The 27445-nt window shown below is 39.6% G+C and overlaps 1 protein-coding gene across 1 annotated transcript in view; it reads left to right on the plus strand.

The window, feature by feature from the left end:
* The window catches only part of LOC117254452 (contactin-associated protein-like 4), a 165429-nt gene that overhangs the window by 13181 nt on the left and 124803 nt on the right, over positions 1–27445 (plus strand). The window contains exon 2 of the mRNA XM_033622768.2: positions 16298–16408. Within this exon, the coding sequence (XP_033478659.1) occupies positions 16298–16408 (111 nt within the window). The remainder of the gene's footprint in view (positions 1–16297; positions 16409–27445) is intronic.

Below are 27445 nucleotides of genomic sequence, written 5' to 3' on the forward strand. Positions count from 1 at the left end.
CATCTCAACTGCTCACTTGTGCCACCTGCTGGTTGTTGTTGCACACTGCAGCTACTCCTGGATCAATTATTTCACCCCCTTCACTGTGGCTGCGGCATTGAAATGAGTAACATCTGTATGTAAAATGCTTAGCAAAGGACGACACAGGCTATTTCCACATATGTAATTAAGTAGGCTATTAATTCACACTACGCAACTAAATAATATATCACATATTTTTTGGATAAAATATATTTCATATGCATAGCATATGTAGGCCTATTTATTTATTTTATTAGATTCTGTGCTTGCATAATGTTGGGTGTTACATTTTTAATAGAATGGCTATTCTACCCATGAATATCATATATATATATATATATACATATATATATATATATATATATATATATATATGATTCTACCCTCTTGGATTTTATTTTGACGTTTTTACACTTCACGCTTTACGCTTCCTGTCTGCCCACCACACTACTGTCTGTACCAAATGAGAAATGAAAAAAGGAATTTGCGAAAACCAAAATTGGTTTTCTGGTTTATCGTTTGGAAACAAAAAAGGAATAGATCACATGATTTCATTTTTCGTTTTTGGTTTAAAATGAAAAAAGGAAAAAACAACGTGACTTCCGTTTTTGGTTTCAAACGCAGAAACGAATTGGCTGAATGTCCGCAGACCTGTTCAATATTCAATCCAAAAGGAATAACGGTAAAACGAATCGGCAAAAAACAAAAACGGGCCGGGTTTGATTGGTTTTTCGTTATTTGATTCTGACACCAAAAATGTTTTTCTTGGGTACTCTTGTTTTTTTGTTTTGATACAGGTTTACCGTTTTTGGTTTTTGAATTACGAATGAATTACGAATTATCCGATGATACCCGGACCATTATGACTCTTGTTCGCTGATAGCGAGTAGCCACAGAGGATGCAAAGGGTGGAGATGGAGGTGGATGGGTGAACAAAACATAATTGGAAACGTTTGTCTCCATTTCCCACCAACAAACACTCAACACTGGTATCTCTAAACCATGATTGCAATCATTCCTTGACCTTATCCAAGAAGTGTAACAAGCTTTTAACCATTCTAACCATAACAACAAAATCCCCCTAAACTTAAAGGTCCAGTGTGTAAGATTTCGGGGGATATATTGTTTTTTTGCTACCTTACAATGAGCTGTTAATATCTACAAAAGGAGCAGGCCCTTGTCTATGAAGATCATCATGTTGCACCACCATATTACTACAGTAGCCCAGAGTGGACAAACCAAACACTGGCTCTGGATAGGGCCATTTGCGTTTTCCTGTTGGCCACTGTAGTTAGCAGCCCCTCCATGATGAGTAGCTTTGAAAAAACAGAAGTTTAAAAAAAAGAAGTTGTATTTATTTTTTATTACACTGCTAAATTCGGTGACTTACAAGTTTAAATCACCAGGTCTGGTCGTTTTTGGAGAGGCAGAGACCTTTGTGGATAATTCAGCTTCAACCAGGAGAAGTTCCAGCTGGTTGCAATCTGCAATCCTCACCCCTAGATGCCACTAAATCCCCCTAAATCTTACACACTGGTCCTTTAACAAATAGTTATTTTAATCCAAATCATAATTTATATGTGTTATAATTTAGCCACACTGTCCTACAAAGTCTGCTGTATGTAGCGCAAAGTTTAAGCACAAACTATTTTTGTCTTTCAGAAAAGAGGGCAAAGCTTTGAGTGATTATTTAAAGAATCCTTTTAGAAATATCATTTCTTCTCCACCCATAGGGAGAGCCAACCCTAAGTGCTAGAGGCAAAAGGAAAAGAAAGAAGAGCATGATAATTTGTATTTTTTTTTAAACAGAGTGAACTAATGTCCCCCCAATGAGAAAAAAAGTATGCCATTCAATGTCTTGTCCCTATTTTGAAATGCAAATATGATCCATTAATGAAATGCTCATCACATACTTCACATTTCTCGCCTTGGGTCCATTAGAAGTGATGTAACCTGCAGCAAGCCAAATCTGCATAAGACTGACATATTTCATTGTGAATCTTCCTTCCCATTACTAATGTGTTTTGCAATCATTTTTTTTGTTGCTTGTCTCAGCACTTAGCGTGTGTGCTAATGTGATGAGGGTTAAACCTTGCAGACTCCAGATAAATGTTTTAATTGCTGCTTTGTTGCAGTGCAGTTTCCTTCTGATCATTTAATTCTGCTGATTAGGTCTGCCTCCCATGGAGCCACGTATTAATGCAGTTAGCATGGAAGAAATTACAGCATTGTTTTAATACCATTTCACAGAGAAAATGTAGTTAACTGTGTTGCAGAGAACAGTTTATCTACAAGTGTACTTTAAATGTAATGTGATTTCCTAACAAGGGAGGTCTTAGATTGTGAGAGTCAGCAGAATTACAGGCCTGCCTGGTTTGTCACCAGCAGACAGATGAAAGGCTGGAAATGAGGAACAACTATTTCTCTCATTGTTAGCAGTCAGCCTGGCAGCACAGCGTCTCATTTAAGCTGTCGGGCTGTCAGGGTCCGGTCTGCAGGATTCACATCAGTCTCAGCCAAACGGCTTTACCAGGCTAACTGTTAGTTTGACTTACACAATTATGAATGACTCAACAAAAAGCTTTTAGGTGATGCCTCGAAACTCAGAGAGAAAGTCACAAACTGAGTTAACGAGGAAAGCTGATTTACTTATAAAAGCTTTGAGACATCTGCTGTCAGTCATAGCTGAAGTGTGCATAATTTGGTCTTTTTTTTACAGAGGAGATGATAAACTTTGAGTAGCAGTTACTTATAAAGAAAACTAGAGCCATGCTCACTGCTCAGTGAGTTTGTATTATTTGTAGTTAAGAAACCAAACTGTTCAATAGACAGACGTTGAGGTCCTTCTCTTGGGATGGAAATATTGGTCTTGGCGGTCGATCTGCCCACCACTTTGGCCCTGTCTGGATCATGGCAATAGATGGTTTTGTACAGACACTAATGGTTTCCCAGAGGATGATTCCTACAGATTTTGGTGATCTCCTGACTTTTCCTCTAGCTCAGTGATGTTAGCTATTTTAGTTTTTATTGAAATATCTTGATAGCTGGTAAAATGATTTCTGTGACACTGGAGGATGAATTGTGAAAAATGTAATCCTCTGCTCTTTGATCTAGTGGCATCATTAGGTAAAATTTAAATTTGTCCAGTACTTTGGTTTATGGCCAAATAGTTGCAAAACAAACCTTGTGTCGAGTGCCAATTACCAAATGATAGCTTGCTAGCATGCTAAACTAGGATGATGAACATGGTCAACATTAAAATCTGCTAAACAGCATGTTAACATTGTGTCTGTTGAGTATTTTATCACGCTAACATGTAGCTCCAAGCACCTCGTGCCAAAAGTACTGTATAACCTCACAGAGCTGCTGGCCATGGACTTGTTAATCTTTGGAAGTTCTGGTGAAGCAAATATATTTTTTCCGAACATTTTGACATGAACTACTCATAATAGGTGCTGTTTGTCATTTCTGATCATTTTAATCACGTTTTCTTCAATCCAAAGTAGCACTAAACACAAAGTACAGCTGAGGCTAATGGACAGTTCATTACTTTAGAAGGTACTTGGTCATAAACCAAAGTATCGGCCAAACTACCATTTTTACCTGATAATGAACTGAAATGTAAAGTTAAGGGATGGTCCTCTGGGGATCATGAATGTTCAACACATTCTCAGTCCGACCTGGTCACATATCGACAATTGGTCATGGACTCTCCAAGTCAAGATATGATGTGCAAGGTACCTTTGGTGCATTGGTTTGTTGATGTTCTGGGATGCAGTGTCAACTTCAGCCGGTTAAAATACACTTCTATTTTCATAGGAAATGTACAGTTTGCATACAGTCTCTTTAGAAATAAATGCACCATGTTGGTACAACACCGCATTGACGTTTTTTTTTCCTTCAACAATATGTGGTTACGTTTTGCCAACGAAAGCATGTAGTTGGGTTTAGGAAAAAAAGAACAGAGTTTGGCGTTACAATCTTATGGGAGGTGAACACCAGCCTCGCGGGTAATTGTTGGACCCATCCACCACCCCTCCCACCGACCCTACTTGGACTTCCACTACCTTAACTTTTACCGTTGTCCCACCGTGTTTCCCTCCTGACGCTCCCATGCACGGTTAAACAATAATGGTGACCAGCCGTGTATGAAGCTGATGTGAAAGGAAGTTTTTGTTGGATGCTGAAAGTCACTGACCAAGTGCTGGTTTTTGACAACTCTAGAGTGAGACCAGGCTGAAATGTCCGTGCATTTCATGTAATAGTCTGGACCAATATATGACATTGCCATTCCTAAAGCCAAGCTGCTAACCTGGCAAAAAAATGTATGGCCCACATAAGGAAATTTTTTGTCTTCACGTTTACGCAGTGACATGTTAAGTGAGACTCACACACTCACATGTCATGTGTTTTGTTATCTTCATTATTGTGCAGGCAAGTTTGATTCCAAGTCCTTAAGGGTATGTTTTTGGGTTCAAGTTTTAAATCCAAGTTTGAATTTTATTGTGCGAAATGATTTATTTTGGTGTCAACCTCTAAGTTAGAAAAGCTGCATAGTGTTGGCGGGGGTGCGTGCTCTTGTGTGCCTTTTAGTTTCCAGCAGTGTTTCCAGAGTCGAATAGTCACACAGTGTATAATACAAATAAACCTTCGTCTGCCTCTTCGGTAAAAGGGTAAGAAGTTTGTAAGGACACAAACAAACAAGCACAGCTGTTTTCCACTTGACGATGGCTGTTAGATCCAGCTCACTCTGACAGAGAGAGAGATCACAGTGATCAGCAAGTCAGCTCTGACTGTCTGGGAAACTTCTATTCCTCTGAACCAGCGACTGTATTTAAACATGGGTGACACGTCTCCACTTCCTTCCACTGTACACAAATGAAGCCAAATGATCCTGGATGCGGCTGCTGCCATCTTGCACTGGTGACATCATTTGGAGCCTGGGTCTGCACAGCAGCAATCAGGAAGTGAACCGCGGTATTGAGGTCCCACCCATGCACCAGTCTGACCCTACTGCAAGCAGCGCCATTGATTGTGAACTGATGTTACACCTTCTTTTTATCACACCAGAATGAACTCTTGAACATTCATTAGGGTGAAAAGAACAAGAAATTTGATTTTTGAGCTTGGCTCATGTCCCATGACGTAACATGAAGGGGGGCGTGCTTTATAACCTATACTGCAGCCAGCCACCAGAGGGCGATCAAGACATTTTGGCTTCACTTTCGGGATGCTGTCATGACATCCATCTTCAAATACAGTCTATGCTCCAAACTCTTTTACCTTTAGTTTGTTGAAGTGATGGATGGTACTCATCAGTATTCAGCATCTCTGGATCTGTTGTTGTCTCTCTGGGCACTCAGTTATTTCACTAAAATGGTAAACTGGATGATATACTGCAGATGGATGGACATTCTGTCTCTCTTGTAACCCTGGGCCTCAAGCGCAGAACACATCAGCCGCATCACAGTGCTGTCATTTGAATCACATCAACTGATGCTTCATACACACAGAAGAAGTAGCGGAGGTACAGTGGCTGGGATGTGCTGATCCAGGGCACGAATATGATCAAATTGCTGCCTTTCTAAAGAGCTGATGCCTATTGCTGCTGGAAAAATAGCCAAATATTCAAACTTAGACAGGGACTAATGGCCGCAGGTGTTTTGGATAGTGTGATATGCTGCTTGTGTTTGTTGCCCTTTAGCCTTTTATTAAAAAAACTGAAGCGAAACTGGAACTTCTGGGTTTGGTTCCAGATATAAAAGAAACCTATTGGAAAATATTTACAATATTTACATTTGTAATAATGGAAATGTTGCTCTTTAGTATGTCATGCAGTTTAATTCATTTGTCCAAAGAGGTTTAGTAAATATTAATAAAGGTGTTGTTTATGTAATAATTTTATAGTTATTGGTTAGTTAGTTTGTTTTGTAGTACTGTCAATAATGCCACCCAGGGATATAAACATATGATATACTACTACTACTCATAATAGTAATTATAATGATAATGAAATACATGAAACAAAAGAACGTGAAAAGAAATAAATAAACCTTGCAAATAAAGAAACCAACCAACTGAAAACTAATATCCCCACATAAACCAACCTCAAGAAAACAAGAAGACAAGAAACAAAAGACACACTGCTCGTATTCTGACAGAGAAACTCTTAACATTTCTGGTATACAGCTTTACCTCTTTCTGCTGAAATGAGCATGGACAGGGGCATGAAGCCGAACCAGCTGCATCACCAGATAACAAAGAAAAAGGGATGTGAATACATGGAGTGTAGAGACTGTGAATGCAGATACAACACCACTAAGAGAAAAGACAGCAGTGGCACTGCGGAGTGAAGGCCAGGACTATGGAACAGGCCATCACCATGATGCGCAGCCTGGCATGTAGGTGTCTGCACACTACATGGAAACCGGGACTTGAATTAAAAGTTGGCTCATGCAAACTTGTATATACAGGAGAGCAGAGGTGCAGTTTCCCAGACAGCAGGAGAATGAGAGCAGCAAGGCTGCAGCTTGCTCACTAATAACAGCAGAACAGAGACCAAGAAAAGTTACGCATAGCTGGAGGCCAAACAGAAGCCTCAACAGAAGAGAATGAGCCAGCGCACCTCAGCAGAAGAAAAGTCCTGTTAAGCAAGACCTTGAGGTGGACAATATCCCCTGGATCTGCCACCTGGAGATCAGCCAGCTGGGCCAATGTAATGCCATGACACATGCTGCGAATGTGTGGTACAGGAAAAACTCACAACTCACACCAAGAACCCACACGTGAAGTGACACAGTGTCTGAAATAGCCATGCCAAACTATGGACCATGCCACTGACATGGAAGCCAGGTAGAAAAATGCATATTCTCAGCAGTGCCGCCCAGTAATTAGGGCTCCAGGAAGTCATCACATGCAGCCCAGTGATGATACAGGAGTTGTTGACCTTCATATACTAGATGTGGGTGCAACAATAGCACACCTTCATTGCTTTTAAGAAAATGATCTCAGAAGCAAAGAAAAAAGCAAAGAATGATGAAGGAAAAGGAAAAAACAGTTCTGATGACATCAAATCTGTGCTGGAAAATCTTTATATTTGCTCAATGATTACCATTTGTGATAACAAAAAAAGTCTTTGAGATGTGAGATTTCTACTGCTGCAGGCACAGTCAGTTTTGCTGTTGAATGAATCTGTTGTCAGTCTACAGCCGTCTGTCAATAATTGAGTAAAGAAACTGTGCATTCCTTGTTGCTCTGTTTCAAAAATGCTTTGTAGATCCATGTATCCGTGTCTGACAAAGCTCCGGCCAGTGGCTGACAGTTCAGCAGCCTTTTACCTTCATTTTACTCTAAGCTTTCTGTATTTTGTGCTTTACTTTTTTTCTTGCAGTCTCACCTTTTTAAATGTCACTACTCCTCCGAGGAAAATCATCCTCGCCTGTTCAAACACCTCTGCTTCTTCTAACCAGCTTTTCTTGCCAAGGCCGTGCACTCACGACACATCCCACCAGGGTTTTACAGCGCTCATTTCACCTCTCTACACTAATTCTTCTGTGTTTTGCAGTCAGCACTCCACTATAATCCACAGCTTGCTCTGTGTCTCTGTCAGCTTCAGGCCTGGCTGGATGGAGATGAAGAGACAGTAGCATTGTAAAAGGTTTTAGGATCTATCAAAATCTATACAGGTTGCTGTCTTTAATTAGATAATCAGGAGTGAAAAAAATTCACTTTGATGAATGGTCAATTGACATTCTTTCAACTAACACACATCAGTATTTCTTTGTAGTTTACGGAACTAGGAAATGTGCTCCTTAGCCCATTTACTCAGGAGCATATCACCAAAGACTCTCTTTCCTTTGTTCCATTTGTAAAGGACTTTCTGAGCATTGCCATCTGTTAACGTGTTGTCGGTTTTCAAACATTCTTTAAAAATATAAGCCATACCAGAGATCTGGCTGGGATGTTTTCAGTAATTTCCTAATATTAATTTCTTAATTTGAGCAGTAGTTTGCTTGGAAAAGTATTTTAGTTTAAGGCATCTTTTTTGAAGATTGAGAATTGGGAGGACATTCAATTTTCACATGCTCAACACATCCAAGAAGTAACAAACACATCAGGGGTGAGCAGAGGATGTGATATGGAGAGATGATAATTCAGTAGAGATTTACCAGTATATAATTGTAAACTACAACACAAAGCCATGAATCCCTTTTGTCTGAAGATGCTGCAATTATCTGAGCTTGAATGGAAATGCACAGACAAACTCTGAAGTGTCTGCAGAGAGGAGATGACAGGGATGGAGCCAAACCTAAACATTCTGGGTTCAGCCCAACCCCAAGATTTTTTACCCATTGATGGCAGCTTTGTGCACTGTTTTCCAAGTCATTTAAATCAACACAATGGAGTTTCTGAGCCCTCAAAAAATATATATCCAAGATCCTTGTGATGGTACATCAGCTCACAATAGGTTGGATGACAACTGCGTCATTGCTTGAGAGCGTCTGTTTCACTTGCACTGGCACTAGGCAGTTTTGGAGTTTGGGTAGGAACCCGGACACAAAAAGGACTACAAAATTTGGCTGCTTTACAGCATACGTCATATCCCCCTCCTCGTCATATCCCCACCTCTCTTTAGAGTAGCATAGCCGAACCAAGGTGAACTAAGTTAGATGTGGCTGTCATGGCTGAAGCGACAAAGAAAAGGAAGAAGGTGAAGGTGTTGTCCGAGGAGACAAAGAAAAGAAAACAGGAGAGCGATAAAACAAGAACTTGAACAAGGCCCGGCTTTCACGCGCTGGCGAGAGCTGAAAGAGGAGGAGGGATGCCCGACTGATGGTGACCTGACGTTGTTACTGCTGTTACCCTCTCCTTAGGAGACTCACTGTCTGCAGGTCGGCTGCCTCAGGTGCATGTTCAGATAAAGTGTTAGCCTACATACAGACAACTTTCATTTTAGTTTGTCTTCAACACTTTGTTGTTAGCACCACAAGCGCGATGTGCTTGTGTCGACCGCGATCGTAAATCATAATAGTGGTGAATGAGAGACTGCGGACAGAGCAGATTGAAATATGGCTTTCTACATGCTGATCACATGTATTGATAAAGTATTGGCTTGGCTGGCAGAGGTTTTATTGTACTTACTTACAGTAACAAGCGTAGCTGTCGTCAACTAGAGTAATCTTGAAGTTATATTCCCTTCATCTGCACCACGGCCTCTCTGCTGTTGTCTGACTTCACTCTGTTGAGTTTGTGTGTGTGTGTGTGTGTGTGTGTGTGCGCGTGTCACTCATCATTTCTGAGTTTCGAAAATGAATAAATAAATAAAGCAATCGATCTTATCATGTATGTGCAAAATGCTATAAGGCTACTTTACCTGTTCTGAAAACAGGATGATCGCGCATTACACGGCCAGCTTCAGGAAGTTGACTTGTATCGTTGGCTTGTCAACAAATGCACGTGCAGAAAGATTTTTGTGACAGTTGTAACAGACAATACCGTTTTTCGTCTGTAGGGGGACCACGTGAGGTAAAAAGCACAATCCTACACTGTGTTGCTTTAAGTTTACTAGTCCATACCCATTGAGTGTGCAGTTGCCCACGTACAGTTTCACATAGTGTGTGTTTGGGATACAGGTCATAGAAAATTGCAGATTAAATAGTCAAATGAACCCATTAAGAAGAGCAATGTATTCAGACAGAGTTTTTGTAAATTTCATAGTACGATTGCTTTATTGAAAGTACAGTAGTACCATTGCCAATAGTGGGATAGTTAGTGGGCTAAAACTGTACATTAGTAGTTGAGGTAAAAACATTCAGCCACAGGGGGAGCCACAGCGTTCGGTCGCATTTTAGCCATTTAAGCATTTTTCTGTTGTTATAGCGCCACCCAGTTGCCAATTAGAGTTAAATTTCTCCAGTCACCTTGAGGCGTCCTGTTCTACATATCTACCAAGTTTAGTAAAAAACGATAAGGCGGTTAGGCCTAGATAAGAAATTAGCTCTCTAGCGCCCCCATTTTGTTTGATGGGGTCAATAATGGAGGGGTCCCCTCAGATTATGTGTGGTCATATGCCTACAAAGTTGCGTGCTGATTGGTGAAACCCTTGAGATGTTATACACCTTTATGTGATGAGCCACGCCCTCCGCAATATTCATTGCCTTATAGAAGCTCAGTTTTAGTAAGTTTTCCAACTTTTGCCAAGAGGGAACTTTAGATATTGGTCCCTAGATTATGTTCACAGAGTTTCATGCAGATCGGTCAAACTTCCTAGGAAGAGATCGATTTTAAGTGTTTTTCAAAAAATTCAAAATGGCGGAAAATCTATATAACCGGAAGTTATGGGTTCTTGAGGCAAATGTGTTCGTCATGAGGAGAGGCATCTCTGTGCAGCATTTCTAGGGATGCACCAAAATGAAAATTTGTGGCTGAAGCCAAAGCTGAATAAAATTAACGCTTGGCCGAATACCAAGTACTGAATACCAAATACCGTTGTTTAGTTTTTGCAGATGAACCCCCTCCAGATTAGTGTTGTCATGGTACCAAAATTGGGACCCACAGTACGATACCAGTTAAAGTATCACAGTTCTGAGTAGTATCACGATACCACAGCAAAAATGAGGCAGATGTGCCTTTTGTCATTTATAAAAAGATAAATCACTTTTCTATAATACATCAATGATATTTCAATGGAATAAATTACTTATTGACTTATTCATACTTCAAAAACAGCATCAATCAGTGATTAACATAGGGGGGATTGAAATAAAATAAATAAATAAAATAAAAATCAACCAGCCACCCTCCTCCCCTGACAAGTAAAGAACAGTCCCTTCATAAGTAAAGAACAGTCCCTTAAGTGCCGTGAGGCTTGTGGACCGTTACCTGCCACAGAGAGAGAAATGTGAAAGGCTCGTTTCTCCTCTGACACGTCACATACCTGTGTGCTGCCACGGCTCGGCTGTCCAGGTACTTTTGGGCAGTCTTGACGCCAAGAAGAGGACATTATTGGAGCCGGACTTCTCCGTCGCCGGTAAGCCTTATTTGACAGGAGTACATTCCTGTCTGTGTCTGTGACCCACGTTCAACCCACAACCGGCGGGATTCGCCTTTCGTTTCTGCTCCTGGTTGAAATCTGTACTCACACAGTGTGCTGAATGATTTATTTTGCTCGCACAGAACTATTTTTAGTCACAAATGCGAGTGCGGTGACGGATGGAGTAAAATATCGCCACACTGCCGACATTTTACTCTGTCCATCACTGCACACTGTTTGATTGCGTTATCAAAACACGCCGCTATTATTTGGCCTTGCTTTTCATTTATTCCACCGAATATGTGTGGATTTTTGCAATATTCGGCCGAATATATTCGGTTACCGAATATTCGGTGCATCCCTAAAAGTTTCATGTCTCTACGACATACAGGGCATGAGATATGCCCATTCAAAGTTTGCAATTTCAATCGGTTGCTATAGCGCCCCCCTTTGGCCAATTGATGTAATATTGCTTCATTCACATCCTCCCATGACCCTCTACCACTGTGCCAAATTTCACATGGATTGACCAAGTCAGTGAGGAGAAAAATGTGGAACAGACAGACAGAGTTTTTGTCATTAAATAGTAAGATAGAATGCCTAAAATTATGTACATCATTTGGGAAAAACATGATAGTTGCAAAGGAAAAAATCATTCTGTGGAGCCTACATCCTATTTTGTATCTAATTGTTCTCCAACTTTCTTCATCATTTTGAAACCATACAGTAGTGGAGAAAATACATAACTCTATTACTTGAGTCAAAGTACAGATATGCCTGTTATATAGATGAGTTAAAGTACCGGAGGACTTGCAAAAAAACTGCCCAATCTGAGTAACACATCTGTGAGATAGAGGTATGGTAACACCACTTCAACAAACAAACCGCACATGGAACTTCATGATCACAGTTTATGGACTTTTACATTTTAAAGAAGAATAAAATATCATTCACTGACCTCAAAGCAAATGTGACTAGAAATGAGAGCCTTCATAGAAACAAACATACAATTTGTCTTTCAAATGTAGTTTCTGAAAAAAAAAAAACAAGTAAATTGCAGATACTCAAAAAGTGTACTTAAGGTCAGTACTTAAGTAAATGTACTTGATAGTTGTCCACTGTTGAAACCATAACACAACAAATGTTGACTAATTTTCACTTCTGCCACCTAAAAAAAGGCAAAAATTGTCTGATGTTTTTAAGTTACATAACATAGGTAGAGTAGGAATTTGGCATAAACAGCATTACTAATCTTAAAACGTATTTTTGTTATGCTATGCTGGAGTAGAGTTCACAGAATGAATATTTAGCTGACAAATCTGCTGCATTTAAATCCATGCCATAATAATCTAGGCAGTTCAAATTGCAATTCAGGGATCTCTGACATGCCAAGTATATGCAGTCTTCAATGCTATGAACTGACTATAATACCAACTGAAAACATGTACTAATTTATATTAAATTTATTTAAGGATGGAAGAATAACAGGATAAAACATGGGCATGTATTATTAACTCAATGATTCAAATTTAAAGGCCGTTTAAAAACCTAAGGGATTCGGGGCTTTTGAAAAAACATTCAGGGCTTCGTCTTTGTGAGAGGAGTTACAGCGGGTAGACTTAGGTGGATATGACAGGCTATTCAAAACTGTCAACAGCCAGTGGTTTATAGTCTCAGGTAATGAAAATCCCTCTGTGCTTGAAATGAAGTACAATAATGTTGACAAAGTAATCTCAGCTGAAGCCTTGTTGTCAGAGGAGGGAGACAGGACCTGGCACCTCTGAATGGGTTGTGAATAATTTGAACTGGAAATACATTTAAAAGTTAGAGAGAAAGCGAGAAACAAAACAAGATGACAAAAGAAATTTAATGCTTACTGTATCTCTAGTTGTGTCTTAACATCACACACAGACACTCAAAAGTCCATTAATGTAACTCAGAGCCAAGTCCTGGACAAATAGATTTAGAAATCTGTTTACTGGGCTAATTCTCAATTTTACCATTCAATGATTATTAAAATGACAAAAAAATAAAATAGTAACCACAAATGTATACAATCATCAGTACAAGTAAACACAGATGGAATACTGAATGGACCCTCTGGATACAGGCCCAGGGGCCCAAAAAGTCAGAGGTCCTTACGCCAGAGAATTTGTTTGAAGTGTTAACACTTTTTGTTAAAAAAATGAATCAAACCAATCGACCCAAAGATGCTAAACATTGACAAAGAGATGTGAAACAACTGCAGAGGCAAGCAAAACAACAACGACGCACAAAATCAACCATCAAGAGACATAAAACAACTACAAGGAGCTGCAAAAACAACCACAAGTAGACATAAAAGAAAACACAAGAAGATGTAAAACAACCACAAGGAGACGTAAAACAACCACAGGGAGATGTAAAACAACCACAAGGAGACATAAAACAACCACAGGGAGATGTAAAACAACCACAAAGAGACGTAAAACAACCACAGGAAGATGTAAAACAACCACAAGGAGACATAAAACAACCACAGGAAGATGTAAAACAACCACAGGGAAATGTAAAACAACCACAGGGAGACATAAAACAACCACAGGGAGATGTAAAACAACCACAAGGAGATGTAAAACAACCACAAGGAGACATAAAACAACCACAGGGAGCTGTAAAACAACCACAAGGAGACATAAAACTACCACAAAGAGACGTAAAACAACCACAGGAAGATGTAAAACAACCACAAGGAGACATAAAACTACCACAAAGAGACGTAAAACAACCACAGGAAGATGTAAAACAACCACAGGAAGATGTAAAACAACCACAAGGAGACATAAAATAACCACAAAGAGACATAAAACAACCACTAAGAGATGTAAATCAAAAACAAAGTGACGTAAAACTACTACACAGTGACGTAAAACAACCATGTAGAGACATAAATCAACAACAAAGTGATGTAAAACAACCAAGGGACGTAAATCAACCATAAAGTGACGTAAAACAACTGCTAAGAGATGTAAATCAAAAACAAAGTGACATAAAACAACCATGAAGAGACATAAATCAACAACAAAGTGACATAAAACAACCATGTACAGACATAAATCAACAACAAAGTGATGTAAAACAACCAAGGGACGTAAATCAACCATAAAGTGACGTAAAACAACCGCTAAGAGATGTAAATCAAAAACAAAGTGACGTAAAACAACCATGAAGAGACATAAATCAACAACAAAGTGATGTAAAACAACCATGTACAGACATAAATCAACAACAAAGTGATGTAAAACAACCAAGGGACGTAAATCAACCATAAAGTGACGTAAAACAACCGCTAAGAGATGTAAATCAAAAACAAAGTGACGTAAAACAACCATGAAGAGACATAAATCAACAACAAAGTGATGTAAAACAACTACACAGTGACGTAAAACAACCATGTACAGACATAAATCAACAACAAAGTGATGTAAATCAACCATAAAGTGACGTAAAACAACCACTAAGAGATGTAAATCAAAAACAAAGCGACGTAAAAACAAACATGAAGAGACATAAATCAACAACAAAGTGACGTAAAACAACTACACAGTGATGTAAAACAACCATGAAGAGACATAAATCAACAACAAAGTGACGTAAAACAACTACACAGTGACGTAAAACAACCATGTAGAGACATAAATCAACAACGAAGTGATGTAAAACAACCAAGGGACGTAAATCAACCATAACGTGACGTAAAACAACCAAGGGATGTAAATCAACCATAAAGTGACGGAAAACAACCACTAAGAGATGTAAATCAAAAACAAAGTAATGTAAAAACAAATATGAAGAGACATAAATCAACAACAAAGTGACATAAAACAACTACACAGTGACGTAAAACAACCATGTAGAGACACAAATCAACAACAAAGGGATGTAAAACAACCAAGGGACGTAAATCAACCATAAAGTGACGAAAAACAACCACTAAGAGATGTAAATCAAAAACAAAGTGACGTAAAACAACCATGAAGAGACATAAATCAACAACAAAGTGACGTAAAACAACTACACAGTGACGTAAAACAACCATGTAGAGACATAAATCAACAACAAAGTGATGTAAAACAACCAAGGGACGTAAATCAACCATAACATGACGTAAAACAACCACTAAGAGATGTAAATCAAAAACAAAGTAACGTAAAAACAAACATGAAGAGACATAAATCAACAACAAAGTGACGTAAAACAACTACACAGTGACGTAAAACAACCATGTAGAGACATAAATCAACAACAAAGGGATGTAAAACAACCAAGGGACGTAAATCAATAATAAAGTGACGAAAAACAACCACTAAGAGATGTAAATCAAAAACAAAGTAACGTAAAACAACCACTAAGAGACATAAATCAACAACAAAGTGACGTAAAGCAACCACAAGTTTACATAATATAACCACAAAGATATGTATATCAATTACAAAGAGACACACAATGACAAAGACATGTAAATCTGTTACAAAGAGAGCAACAACATGTAAAACAACCACAAAGACACACTAAGCATTTAACAGACACACAAAATGACAGATTGATATAGTAACCACCAGTGACTTCCTGTAATAACTACAATACAGAAAAATACTGAATACTTAACATACTGTTTGATAATATTTCACATTGGCACACCTGTATCCTTTATTTTGATACTTCAGGATTTGCAATCTACCGTCACTTTCTGTTTCTATAGGTCCCAGTGAAAAGAGTGTTTCCATGGTGTTGTCTGTTGGTGCATCGGTGTAATTTGTACATACATCATAATAATCCGTAACCTCAAAATAATCCGTTTTGATATAATAACATTCTTTTGCAGAAACTAACTGTTCATGGGTCATATATTCAGAGTCAATTTGTACTCAACTATAACTGGAATTCCTACCCTTGACATTTCTAGACATCAAAGTGTATGAGGCATGAAAAGGTCTCCACTGAGTTTCCTCTCCCCCAGACACCAAGTTGTCTTATTCATGTTCCTGCTCTGTGTGACCCACTATCTGCCCCAGCCTAAAATGATCTGTTATGGAAACTGAAGAGAGCTTCAAGTTTAACCTTTCAATTAGAAGGACACTTCATCACTTTCTTCACTCTGCTCTTCAACAATATTATAGTGACACTGTAACAGAGTGGTGTGTAGGTTCAGTGAAACAATCCATGATCCTTATCTGTCTTTTCTGCTTTCTCATTGGTTAACAGAGGTATGTGACAGCCCACTGGTGGCCAATCTGCCGCTGTCGTCATTCAGAAGCTCCTCCCAGCTAACCAGCAGCCATGGGCCGGTCTTTGCTAAGGTCAACAGGAGAGAAGGTGAGGAATCTTTTATTGCCATGTCCATTGTCCAGCTTAAATATTTTACCAGCTGCAGTGGCAGCACATTCTGAGATGGATTTATTGTCATAAATAATGACTGAGCTGATCCAGGCATGGCACATACTTTACTTGGTGCAGGCTTTTGTTTCACTGTCTCATATTTACACTACACTAGAAATTTTACACTTCGGCAAACTCGAGTGTTTTAAATTTTAAGGGTTTGAGGGGCTTTATTACCCAGAATTCATTACTCAAACTTAATCTAACATAGCAATAAAATATTGACAGTAATGTCTTCTTGGAGTGTAAAAGAGGTGACTACAGTGATGGTGTTCACTCATTGCTGGTGAATCCAGGTTTCCCTGGAGAAGGAGCTTGCTACAGACTTTTCTGTTTTACTTGGCACTTTGTGGGAGGAATTCATTTGGTGCACCACATGCACAAAACATGAGACATTCAAGGCATTCAATCAAAGCATTGTTACAAGTAAGGATGAGACGTAGCTCTCTGTTGCAGACAGTAGTTCAGAATTTAATTTATGTTGTGCAGTTTACTTTAAAAGTGCTGTGTGTAACTCTGGAGGAGGATAGTTGATTGTTGAGTCTCATTCCCAGGATGTCAAACACCAGTGCCTAGGTGGTTTGGTCCAACTACCAAGCTAAAGCGTTGGTATTCAATGGCCTGGACATGGGACTCAACAATCACTCAACAATCAATTTAAATATTTTTGATTGTGATAATTTTTTGGTAATGTTCTTGGCTGGTTGTTGCAGAATTATTAATAATAAATTAGGGTGCTAGTGTTTCCACTGTGGGGACTCTCCCAACGGGGTCAGTAAACTTTTGACTGAGGGAACCAGGAAAACTAAATCTATTATCCAATAGTTAAGGTTACTGATTGGTCAAACCCTGGTGCCATGGTAACCGCATGTCAAGTTTCATTCACAAAATAAGGAGGTACATGGCACTAGGTGTGTGCCATATCATCTCTTTCAGGATAATACCGGAATGATTTTTGATATCATATGAAAAATTCATATTGTGATATTTGACTTGACATATTGACATCATACTGTTACCCATGGCAACAACAAACATGGCTGAAAGTGAAATTATTTCCAACTTTGCGTTGGTTCCAAAAAGAGGAGCAGCTTCAGTAGCTGGGAATAAACTGTGGCGTCATTAGGCCTGGGCACACTGAATGTTTTATGAAGAGCCCCGGACTTCTAAGACTCTTTTAGCAACTTATCACTCAGATGGAGCGAGTCAGTGTCATCAAGCAACTTTGTTGTAAACCTTTGGTAATGTAAACCTATGTGCCACTCACAGCTTGACCAAAAACAACATAAATGTGAATGTGCAACAGTTATCATAGTATAACAGCCTGTCACAGGTTACAGCGTGATGACTAGAGAAGACATGGAAGAGCATAAAGGTCTAGGTGGAAAAAAAACCCAACTCAAACATTGAGGATTAAAAGAGGGAAATCACCTGTTGATTTATATATATAGATCCCAGGGTATATTTTTTGTACCTGGAAACTGTTTAAATGTGTAATATGTGGTAGATCTTATTTTGTTATACTATTAATATGGTATACAGAATCTGAATCTCACTCTGAGTTATAAACTAAAGAAATGAAACTAAAGAAATGACAAACTAAAGAAATGAGAGATAGTTTTTGTTAAATCAACACAATGGAGTTTTTGAGCCCTCAGAATATATATCCAAGATCCTTGTGATGGTATATCAACTCACAAAAGGTTGGATGACACCTCTGTCATTGCTTGAGAGCGTCTGTTTCACTTGCACTGGCACTAGGCAGTTTCGGAGTTCGGGTAGGAACCCAGACACAAAAGGGACTACAAAATTTGGCTGCTTTACGGTATATGTCATATCCCCCTCCTCGTCATATCCCCCTCCTCGTCATATCCCCCTCTTCTCTTTAGAGTAGCGTAGGCGAACCGAGGTGAACGAAGTTATGTTATGTGTTATGTGGTTGTCATGGCTGAAGTGACAAAGAAAAGGAAGAAGGTGAAGGTGTTGTCTGAGAAGACGAAAAGAAAAGGAGGAGGGATGCCCGACCGATGGTGACCTGTTACTGCTGTTACCCTCTCCTTAGGAGACTCACTGTCTGCAGGTCGGCTGCCTCAGGTGCATGTTCAGATAAAGTGTTAGCCTACATACAGACAACTTTCATTTTAGTTTGTCTTTAACACTTGTTAGCACCGTGAGCGCAATGTACTTGTGTCGACCATGATCGTAAATCATAATAGTGGTGAATGAGAGACTGCGGACCGAGCAGATTGAAATATGGCTTTCTACATGCTGATCACATGTATTGATAAAGTATTGGCTTGGCTGGCAGAGGTTTTATCGCACTTACTTACAGTAACAAGCGTAGCTGTCGTCAACTAGAGTAATCTTGAAGTTATATTCCCTTCATCTGCACCACGGCCTCTCTGCTGTTGTCTGACTTCACTCTGTTGAGTTTGTGTGTGTCTGTGTGTGTGTGTGTGTGTGTGTGTGCGCGCGCTTGCTGTGAGGAGGAGGTCAGCCCTGACATGCAGAGAGCAACTCATTTCTGAGTTTCAAAAATGAATAAGTAAATAAAGCAATCGGCCTAATCATGTATGTACAAAATGATATAAGGCTACTTTACCTGTTCTGAAGACAGGATGATCGCGCATTACACGGCCAGCTTCAGGAAGTTCACCGGTATCGTTGGCTTGTCAACAAATACACGTGCAGAAAGATTTTTGTGACAGTTGTAACAGAAAATACCGTTTTTCGTCTGTAGGGGACCCCGTGAGGTAAAAAGCACAATCCTACATTGTGTTGCTTTAAGTTTTTACTGAATATTTGAAGGCAAACTGTTTGGTTAATATGTAAAACTATATCATTTTTTTGTTTCAGTTCTATTTTTTTAAATGAATACTAAATTTTTTTTTTTTTTGTTTTACTAATTTGTCACATCATCAAGAATGTCCTTATCACAAAAATATGGTGATATTATTTTAGGGCCATATCACCCACCCCTAAATGGCAGTATTAGGACAAAGGATGGGCATTTCTTGGTGTTTTTAACGTGAAAAAGTTTTAATGCTAATAGCTTTGTTGTAACTTTAGCATTTGCTTCCTGACTGGTAAAAGAAGATCGATACAAAGGGAGACAGTGTGTGCATGAGCTGAAAGCATCAGGGAGACAGAGAATAAGAGAGACAGCGTACAGAGTATGTAAAAAAGTGAACCAAAAAAAACAGAACTTTACACACACTAAATCAGCAAAGTTTTGATTAAATTTTTCTCAAGAAGCATTCAAACAACATCAGGGTGTTTGTGTCGTTTCCTTGTGTGTGAAAATTACATTTTTTGCAGTGTGTTTTTTTAAATGCATCATTTTTCTAATTTTCTGAATCTTCACAATTCATCAGATGCACACATAAATAGGAATGTGCAAAAGGGACTTTAAGGTTTAGTTCCTTTTATTCCATAGTTCCTGGGACTACTTGTTTGAAAAGCTCTAAATGTAAGAGGTTTCCTTTAGCTCAAACTCCACAGGTAACACTCATCTCTAACCTTTTCTCTTACAGCTGTGACCTTTTACACTTTTTCCACAGTTGTGTTTCAAAGCGTAAACAGTGTGGGGTTTGGGGTGCCGTCTACCCACAAAAAGTTTCGGCTTATGCAGCTTTAAACTTGATGCACTCGGTCAGATGTTGATATTAACTGTCAAAAAGAACCTTCAGGCCAGAGAAATGTTGGGAACTGAGAAAAAGCAAAGTCCCTTGACTGAATCTCCTTCTTTCAGCTGAGATGTGTTGGGTTTTGTTCTGTGGGCTGCAGTGGTGCATCATCCCCTCAGTACAGGAGGGAGTCTTTGGCTCTCTACAGGACGCAGAGCAGCGAACATCAAAGGCAAACCTCAGCTGGATTCACACAATCTGAGAGATACCTCTGTGGTGGCAAGGGATAAAGAGAGGGAGGCAGAAATAATACAAAGATAGATAGATAGTTTGAAAGGACAGCAGTTACAGCCAACCATTTATATTGTATATAGAAATGCATTGGAATTATATTAGACTAGTACATCAAAAACTCTCCACAGGGCCACCGCCTTTCAATAGGGGTATAAATCCGAGTTGTCATTCACCCACCACAATAAAAATTCAAGAGGGAGTGCTCGACTAGATGCTGATGTGGGGCTTTGTTAACGGCTATCACGGCTGGTTTTGGAGCTTTTGGGAGGGAATGGTTTGCAGATTTCTCCATTTACAGAACTCAGTGGCTCAGTGTGGTGCCAGAGCAGAGAATCATCCGGAGTCCAGGATTTCTTTTTCTATTACTCTTACTGTAAGAATAATTTGGTCAACTTGGAGTCAAATTGAAGATAAGCCAGCTGAATGTTTTTTTTTTCCTCAATAAGTTTCATTGTGATGCCTACACAGTTTTTTTCCTCCCCTGTAAACATTCCAACACATTACAGGATATTGATGTAAGAGAGAAATTGTTGTGCTCAGTTCTTGGGTCTGTAGGCACCACTGCAACTTAAAGCCAATCATACAGCTGGACCTGTTCCAGCCACCCACAGCAGTGGTTCCCAAAGTGGGGCGCCTTTAAGAGCGTCCAAGGGTGCCGCAGGATTTATCATATGATTGTTTATGTATTGCATATTTTTAATAACGTTTTACCACGTTATAAAAATGAGGGGTATTTACATAAGCCATACTTTATATTGCATTTTGAAACACATCATAACAGAGGAAAAAAGCGAGAGATAAAAAGTCATATTACAAACTCTGTTTATGGAAGATGCATATAGAGTGCACAGATCTTAAAGTTTTGTTGGAACCTGATAATATGTGGCAAACATGTATGTTGTTTGGAGGATATAGCAATGGCATACTTTTGTTTTGCCTCTGATTATCTCAGTGTATGAATGTCTCAGGATTCTGCATCAGTCTGGTTCCATGCACAGAATGGTTTGGTTTTTGCCCTTATTCCAGAAAACACAATATTCATAATAAGCTGTTTACATGGCTAATGAAAATGAATATTCCGCTAATACTCCTGTTTGCATGCAGCTGTGTATACTCCGATTGACATGCCCCAAAATGTTGTTCATCACGTCAAATTACAGAAAAGTAGGACAGCTTGTCATTTTGCATCAAAAAAAGGAGTTTTTCAGTCCTTCATGTGGTTGACTTGTTCGACTGTGTGAATACAGCCTCCCTCTTTCCCTCCTTTAGCCACCTTCTTGAAAAAGTTGGTGTTGATATTCAAGTCTGTCATAATTAAAAGTAGATGTGTTTTCCTTCTCACCAGAGATATAGGCTTTTCTTTTGGTCATGCATTTCTACCCCAGTTACCACTGTTGCGTATCCATGACAAAGTACGGAGCCAACCGTAAACAGACAGTTGAGACGCATATTCTGAATGGGCTGTACACATGTCCAAATAATGCTATTATTAAAATCCAGATAATACCAGCATATCCCACACCTTAATTGGAAAATGTTAAATTTGGAAAAGGGCCTAATTTGGAAAATTTAAACAGAATATGCTGTTTATATGGCCATTGTCATATTCCGAATAATAATGGAATATTAGCATGCATGTAATTTTACAATGACTCTTGTTCAGCTGGCAGGTAAAGTCATTAATGACCCTCTCTTACTGGCAACCTGTCGAAGTATGTCGTCCATCTCAAAGTAGTTTGAACAGGCTCAAAAAATCTCTATCAGTTGCCAAGTGGCCAGCTTGGATGTAGAGGTTACAAAACTCCCACATGCCTCCTTGGCCGTCACTGCTGCCAGTTAGTCCCATCTTGGCTAGTCAGCCCATATGGGGACTGGCACTGACAGGACTGTTCACACTTGGTGGCCATTTAATCCCATTGTGGTGCTAGCTTTACTTTCAGTGTAATGCCCTGCTATGGCTGGACACTGAATGGGGCCAACAGCAACGGGAAGAAGCAATGGCCCTGCACTGGCATTTAATCTCTTAAGTCCCAGGTGCGTAACAATGTGCAAAGTGGACAATTAGCATGTCATAAAGTTGGGGAGAGGCCAAAGATGGGAGCTTTGACACGGAGCTCAGCAGGGTCACTCTAACAGACGGCTCTGGTTTAGAGGCCAAGGAGGCATAAGCTCAAAGCTGACGGCCTCAGCAACAGACTTCATTATGGTCGGGATGTTTTTTGTCACCAACAAGGGGAAAAATTGTTGATGTGCACTACAATGCTGGAGAGGAGTAAGACTAGGCCAAAATGAGCAACTGTTTCCTACAGTAAAACATCACTTTGAATTAAAAGCAGCTTCTATGTTGAATAACAAGTCTGTTGATGTGGACCCATGTGAGCTCAGTCTGCATTCCAAGCCACCAAGCCAAAATGAGCAGATAAATGATTACTCTCAAATATCACCAGAGTGTATGGTGCAGAAAATCTGAGCATAGTGTTAAGGATATTGTTTGTTCTCTAATTACAGTAACTAATGTTACTTCTACATCAAATTGAAAACCTAGAATTAGCACCTCATGGTTACATGCCTCCATGAACCACTGCCTTTTGCAGTCACAGCTTACATCCATGTCTGTCCAGACTCATACTGTATGTAGTCATGATAATGCTTTGAATATGGATGTTGCTGCAAAGAAGCTACAAATTTCAGAACATTAATGTGTCATGCACATCTTCAACCCGGCAGCACAGAAAATCTATACAATCAGCACAGTTTCAATGTGGACACCCACTGTCATCAATTCAGTATCTGATCAAATCTCTCCCCTTCTGTTCCTGAGTGATGGTATTAAATAATTGCCAGAAAAGCATTTTTTGCAGATAACTATGGTGTCACAGTGAAGCTGACCTTTGACCTTGGACATAAAATGTTTTATCTTTTTATCCTAAAAGACATTTGTCATAACTAGCATATGAATTTTTGTGTTATGGCCAAAAACATGTTATTTGAGGTCACAGTGACCTTTAAAAACCAAAACCTGATCAGTTCACCATTGAGTCAAAGTGGGCATTTGTGCCAAATTTGAGGAAATTCCCTCAAGTTATTCTTGAGATATTGTGTTCATGAGAATTAGAGGGTTGAGGTCACAGTGACCTTTGATCACCAAAATTTAATCAGTTCATTGTTGAGTCTGATTGGATGTTTGTGCCAAATTGGAAGAAATTCCCTCAAGGTGTTCTCGAGATGCCTCTGGCCATGGCTGTCGCTGGCGCAAAGGGCATTAAAAAAAAGCATTTACAATGTAAGATGTGGAACCATGCACTTGTTCCCTTTGTGGTCTAAGTAGTATTAGCAATCATGCTTGAAGTGCAATTAAACAGTTCATGCGGTGAGGTGGAACGCAGTGGCCAGTATGCAATCCTGGAACCCACTGGCAATTGTCTGATTACTGTTTAGCTTTATATTCTTTTATATCTCACTCTTTTAATTTTCTGCATTCATATACAAATATCATTAGTCATTGACCAAGGCACAGAAGAGGAAGTCTTGGCCTAGATATCCACTTTCAACACCAGGTCTGCCAGATACACAACCTTTGCCCCCAGAGGCTTATCATCATCAGACCAATACCCAATAGGTTCTGAGACTGGAACAGCCATCTCCGCTGTTCTTTGGCCTTAACTGTGCCATTCCTTAAAATATGAAATACTGAGACCATTAAAAATCTCCTTTACAGTGACAACTTGATTTTACACACAAAAAGGTTAATAGATTAGCAACAAGTGCTATTAATTTGAGCTGATTCATGCTACTGTGAGCCTTCTGTATTTGGTCTTTAGTAGCAGCATAGAGGAATTCTTTTTTTCCCCAGCTTGGCAAGCAGCAGTGATGGGTCTGAGATGGGGGCAGAGAGACCTGTTTTTACTCTATGAATAAGCAATATTAGGTTTGTGTGTAGCACTGGACATGTTCATAGTGCTGCAGTTTTTGCAAAGTGCACCAGTCCTTACACTGACTTGTCATGCATCCCAGCGGCAGCTCGCTCTGTGGAAAGATGCTTCAAGCATTGGTTGCGCGATGATCAATAATGCTACCGAGTCAGTCAGCAATCTAAACTTAAACTGGGCTGTTGCTGTTACGGAGCTGAGGAAAAGTAAGTGTTGAGGGGCATTCCCCACAGGGTTGATTAGGCACATCCTAATTGGCTGCACGCTTATTTGCACATGTTAGCATGCAGAAGTGAGTAGCTGAACTCTGCACTGAATCAAACATCAAGTAGGAACCTCAATAGTGTCTTGACTTGATGTGACTGCTTCTTTTAAAAGGCACAGGTTGTTGAATGTTTAACTCTTCCTAGGTTTGTCCCCTTTTTTGCTGCTTAAGTGTTTCCATTTCTAAAAAACCTTACACCTTTTCATTTTGCTCTCTCCCTCTCACCGTTCCCCATCCTTCTGCTTTCACCTTTATATTTTCTTTTCATCATCAATTGCACCCTTCTCTGCCACATCCTGCCCTGCCACTCTCTGGTTGTACTCCATGTAGATTATGGTCTGCTGTAATTGTAATTTTAATTCAGCCCCATACGGGCTGCCAAGAAAACATTGAGATAACTTCATTCCATCTTATAGCCAAATGTTAATGACAGCATTTAACATTTATAGGCAAATGTTAATGGCAGTATTTAACATCTAAACGGTCTCGGTTTTTCAGTGGGCCATACTGATAATTGCACATTAGAACCACTGTAATTATGCTGAAATAGGCTTGGAACACTTCATCAATCCACAGTAATCATTTTCTGGAAGTGCTAATTTAGATTTGAAAAGGGGATTTAAACATTAGCAGGGGGCTGTAGTTTGAAATTAACTATGTGGAGGGAACCATAGAATGAGGTATTGATCTTTGTGTGATGTTTATGCACCACCTCTGCCTCTCCAGGTGCCCATTTAATGCTGCTCTTAAACACCTTATCTGGTTAAATACCACAAGCTCCTCTGCTCAAATCCTCTTAATCTGAGGTAGTCACTCTCTCCATAAATCTAATTATATGGGTAAATATTGCCTGATTCCTTGACAAAATGCAGCTACAAGCCTCTCATTCACCTCAGCATTTTTTATATTGCTTCCATATCCCTCACTCAATTTATATCATATGGTCTTTGAGCCAGTTATCCATACTGTAACAGGCCTTTTCTTCTGTTTTCCAGATCAATATGTTTGTCCATTTCACTGCCAGAGAAGTAGATTTGCGTGCTTTCTTTTCTTTCCATTTTCACACTGTTCTCTGAGTAAACATGAATTATTTTTTGAAAAGGGTCATATGGCTCTTTTGGAAGACATGGTGCTCAGTCTCTCATTGTTGATGCTGTTAAGCTGTAATGACTTGTTGCTCCTGAATGTCACTGCATGTACTTCTTATAGACAAACACTCTTGATGTTTCCACAACCTGCAAACTTCATTGATTTCTTCTCCTTTATAAACTCCATGTTAGCCTGAGTCTCATTACTTAGCAATCCAGTTACTTCATTTTCCACCTGCCTACCACATTTTGTTTAAATTCACTAAAGCTGGTGTCTCCAGGGTCCGGTCCTAATTTGACTCTACTGCAAGACCCCTAAAACTGGTTTCACTGCTGCATCTATTTTCAAGATCATTATAATGGACATTAGCTCACATGCATGTTTCAGTGTCTTGTCGTGTTCAAAGCTGCTCTTTTATTGACTTGTATGCTGTTTTGCTTTGTTGCTTTCCATTTCTAAGAATTTTAATATAGCTGTTTGTTTGCTCTGCTGCTGAGTCTTTTTTTCTGTTATAAATAGCTGCATATTCTCTCCCAGGTTGTCAGAAAATCACCATAAGCTACAGCTGAAAATCCAATGCCACTATAAGACTCTCCAACTCAACTCAGCTTAAAACCCTCTCAAATTCCCTCAAGTCCACACAGAAACCTTGACCTGCTGATACTGTCTGTCTCTCTGCGTGGCTGTCTGTGTCTTAGGCTTCAGCCTCTCTTTAAAACTCATGTACTGTGGGTGATTTTTTTCCTCCTGTAATGGCTTCTATTCTTTTTTTCCTCATTTTTCCCGTATTTGTCTACCTGTCCACCTTAGTTCTTTTCACCTTTCCTTCACCCATTACTGTGTGGAACAACAGTACGTCAATGCTAACCAAACATTACTTTTATTTGGCGCACACATCCGCTCCTTCTAGTGAAGCCATTGCCCTGACAAGCGTTGTGTCAGCCTCTATTTCCCAGTCGACACTAACACGGTGGAGATTGCAATTAGAACAGAAGGGATAGAAATAATGTGCCGGGTGTTGTGTTCTTTTACAGTCTTATTAAGAGGGACGAGGGCTGAAGTTAATTTTCCTTGTGGAGATGGCTCTGTCTTACACCAGGAGGGACTTGAACAGCTGTGAGTGTAGTGTTACAGGAGCTGGATGATAGCTTGAAGGGTCTTTTTGTGGTTCAGCCTCCATTACTTACAGAGCAGGCTGTGGTTATAGAGAACAGGATTGAATTGCCCCAGCTATTCATAAATCCAACACAGAGTATGTGGGTAAAAACCTGCCTCATTTCTAAGTATCTACTAGCTAGTGTCAAACTACATAGGTGTGGGCTTCTTCTCCGAAGCCTTTGTGCTCCACTGTCTTGCAGGTTCCCTTGAATCGTGGCTACACCTGGATCGTGGGTTGTGGTTACGCTGCTGTGGTCCTGCCTGATGCCGACTACTACTGCTGTTATTGTTGTCATACTATTATTGTCTTACTTAACTTACATTAAAGGGTTTCTTTTGAGGAGTTGGATCCATGAAGATGTTGAAGCACTTTCCTATGTTTATATATATTTTGGTATGATTGTATTGTTTTTCTATTGTGTGATCAATTTGACTGTCATGATGTCTGTTGGGTGGCTGTGATTTTATAATGGGATTGCTGAGTTCCTGTCTGCACAACAAATTTACCTTTGGGTACTAATAAAAAAACCTTGAACCTTGAAAGCGAGAGCCGGTTTTATCTACAGACCAAGCAGGTCTCTTCCACTGAGTCTGCCATGTTGTTCAACACTAA

Source organism: Epinephelus lanceolatus, chromosome 6 (genome assembly GCF_041903045.1).
Source record: "Epinephelus lanceolatus isolate andai-2023 chromosome 6, ASM4190304v1, whole genome shotgun sequence".
NCBI lineage: Eukaryota > Metazoa > Chordata > Actinopteri > Perciformes > Serranidae > Epinephelus > Epinephelus lanceolatus.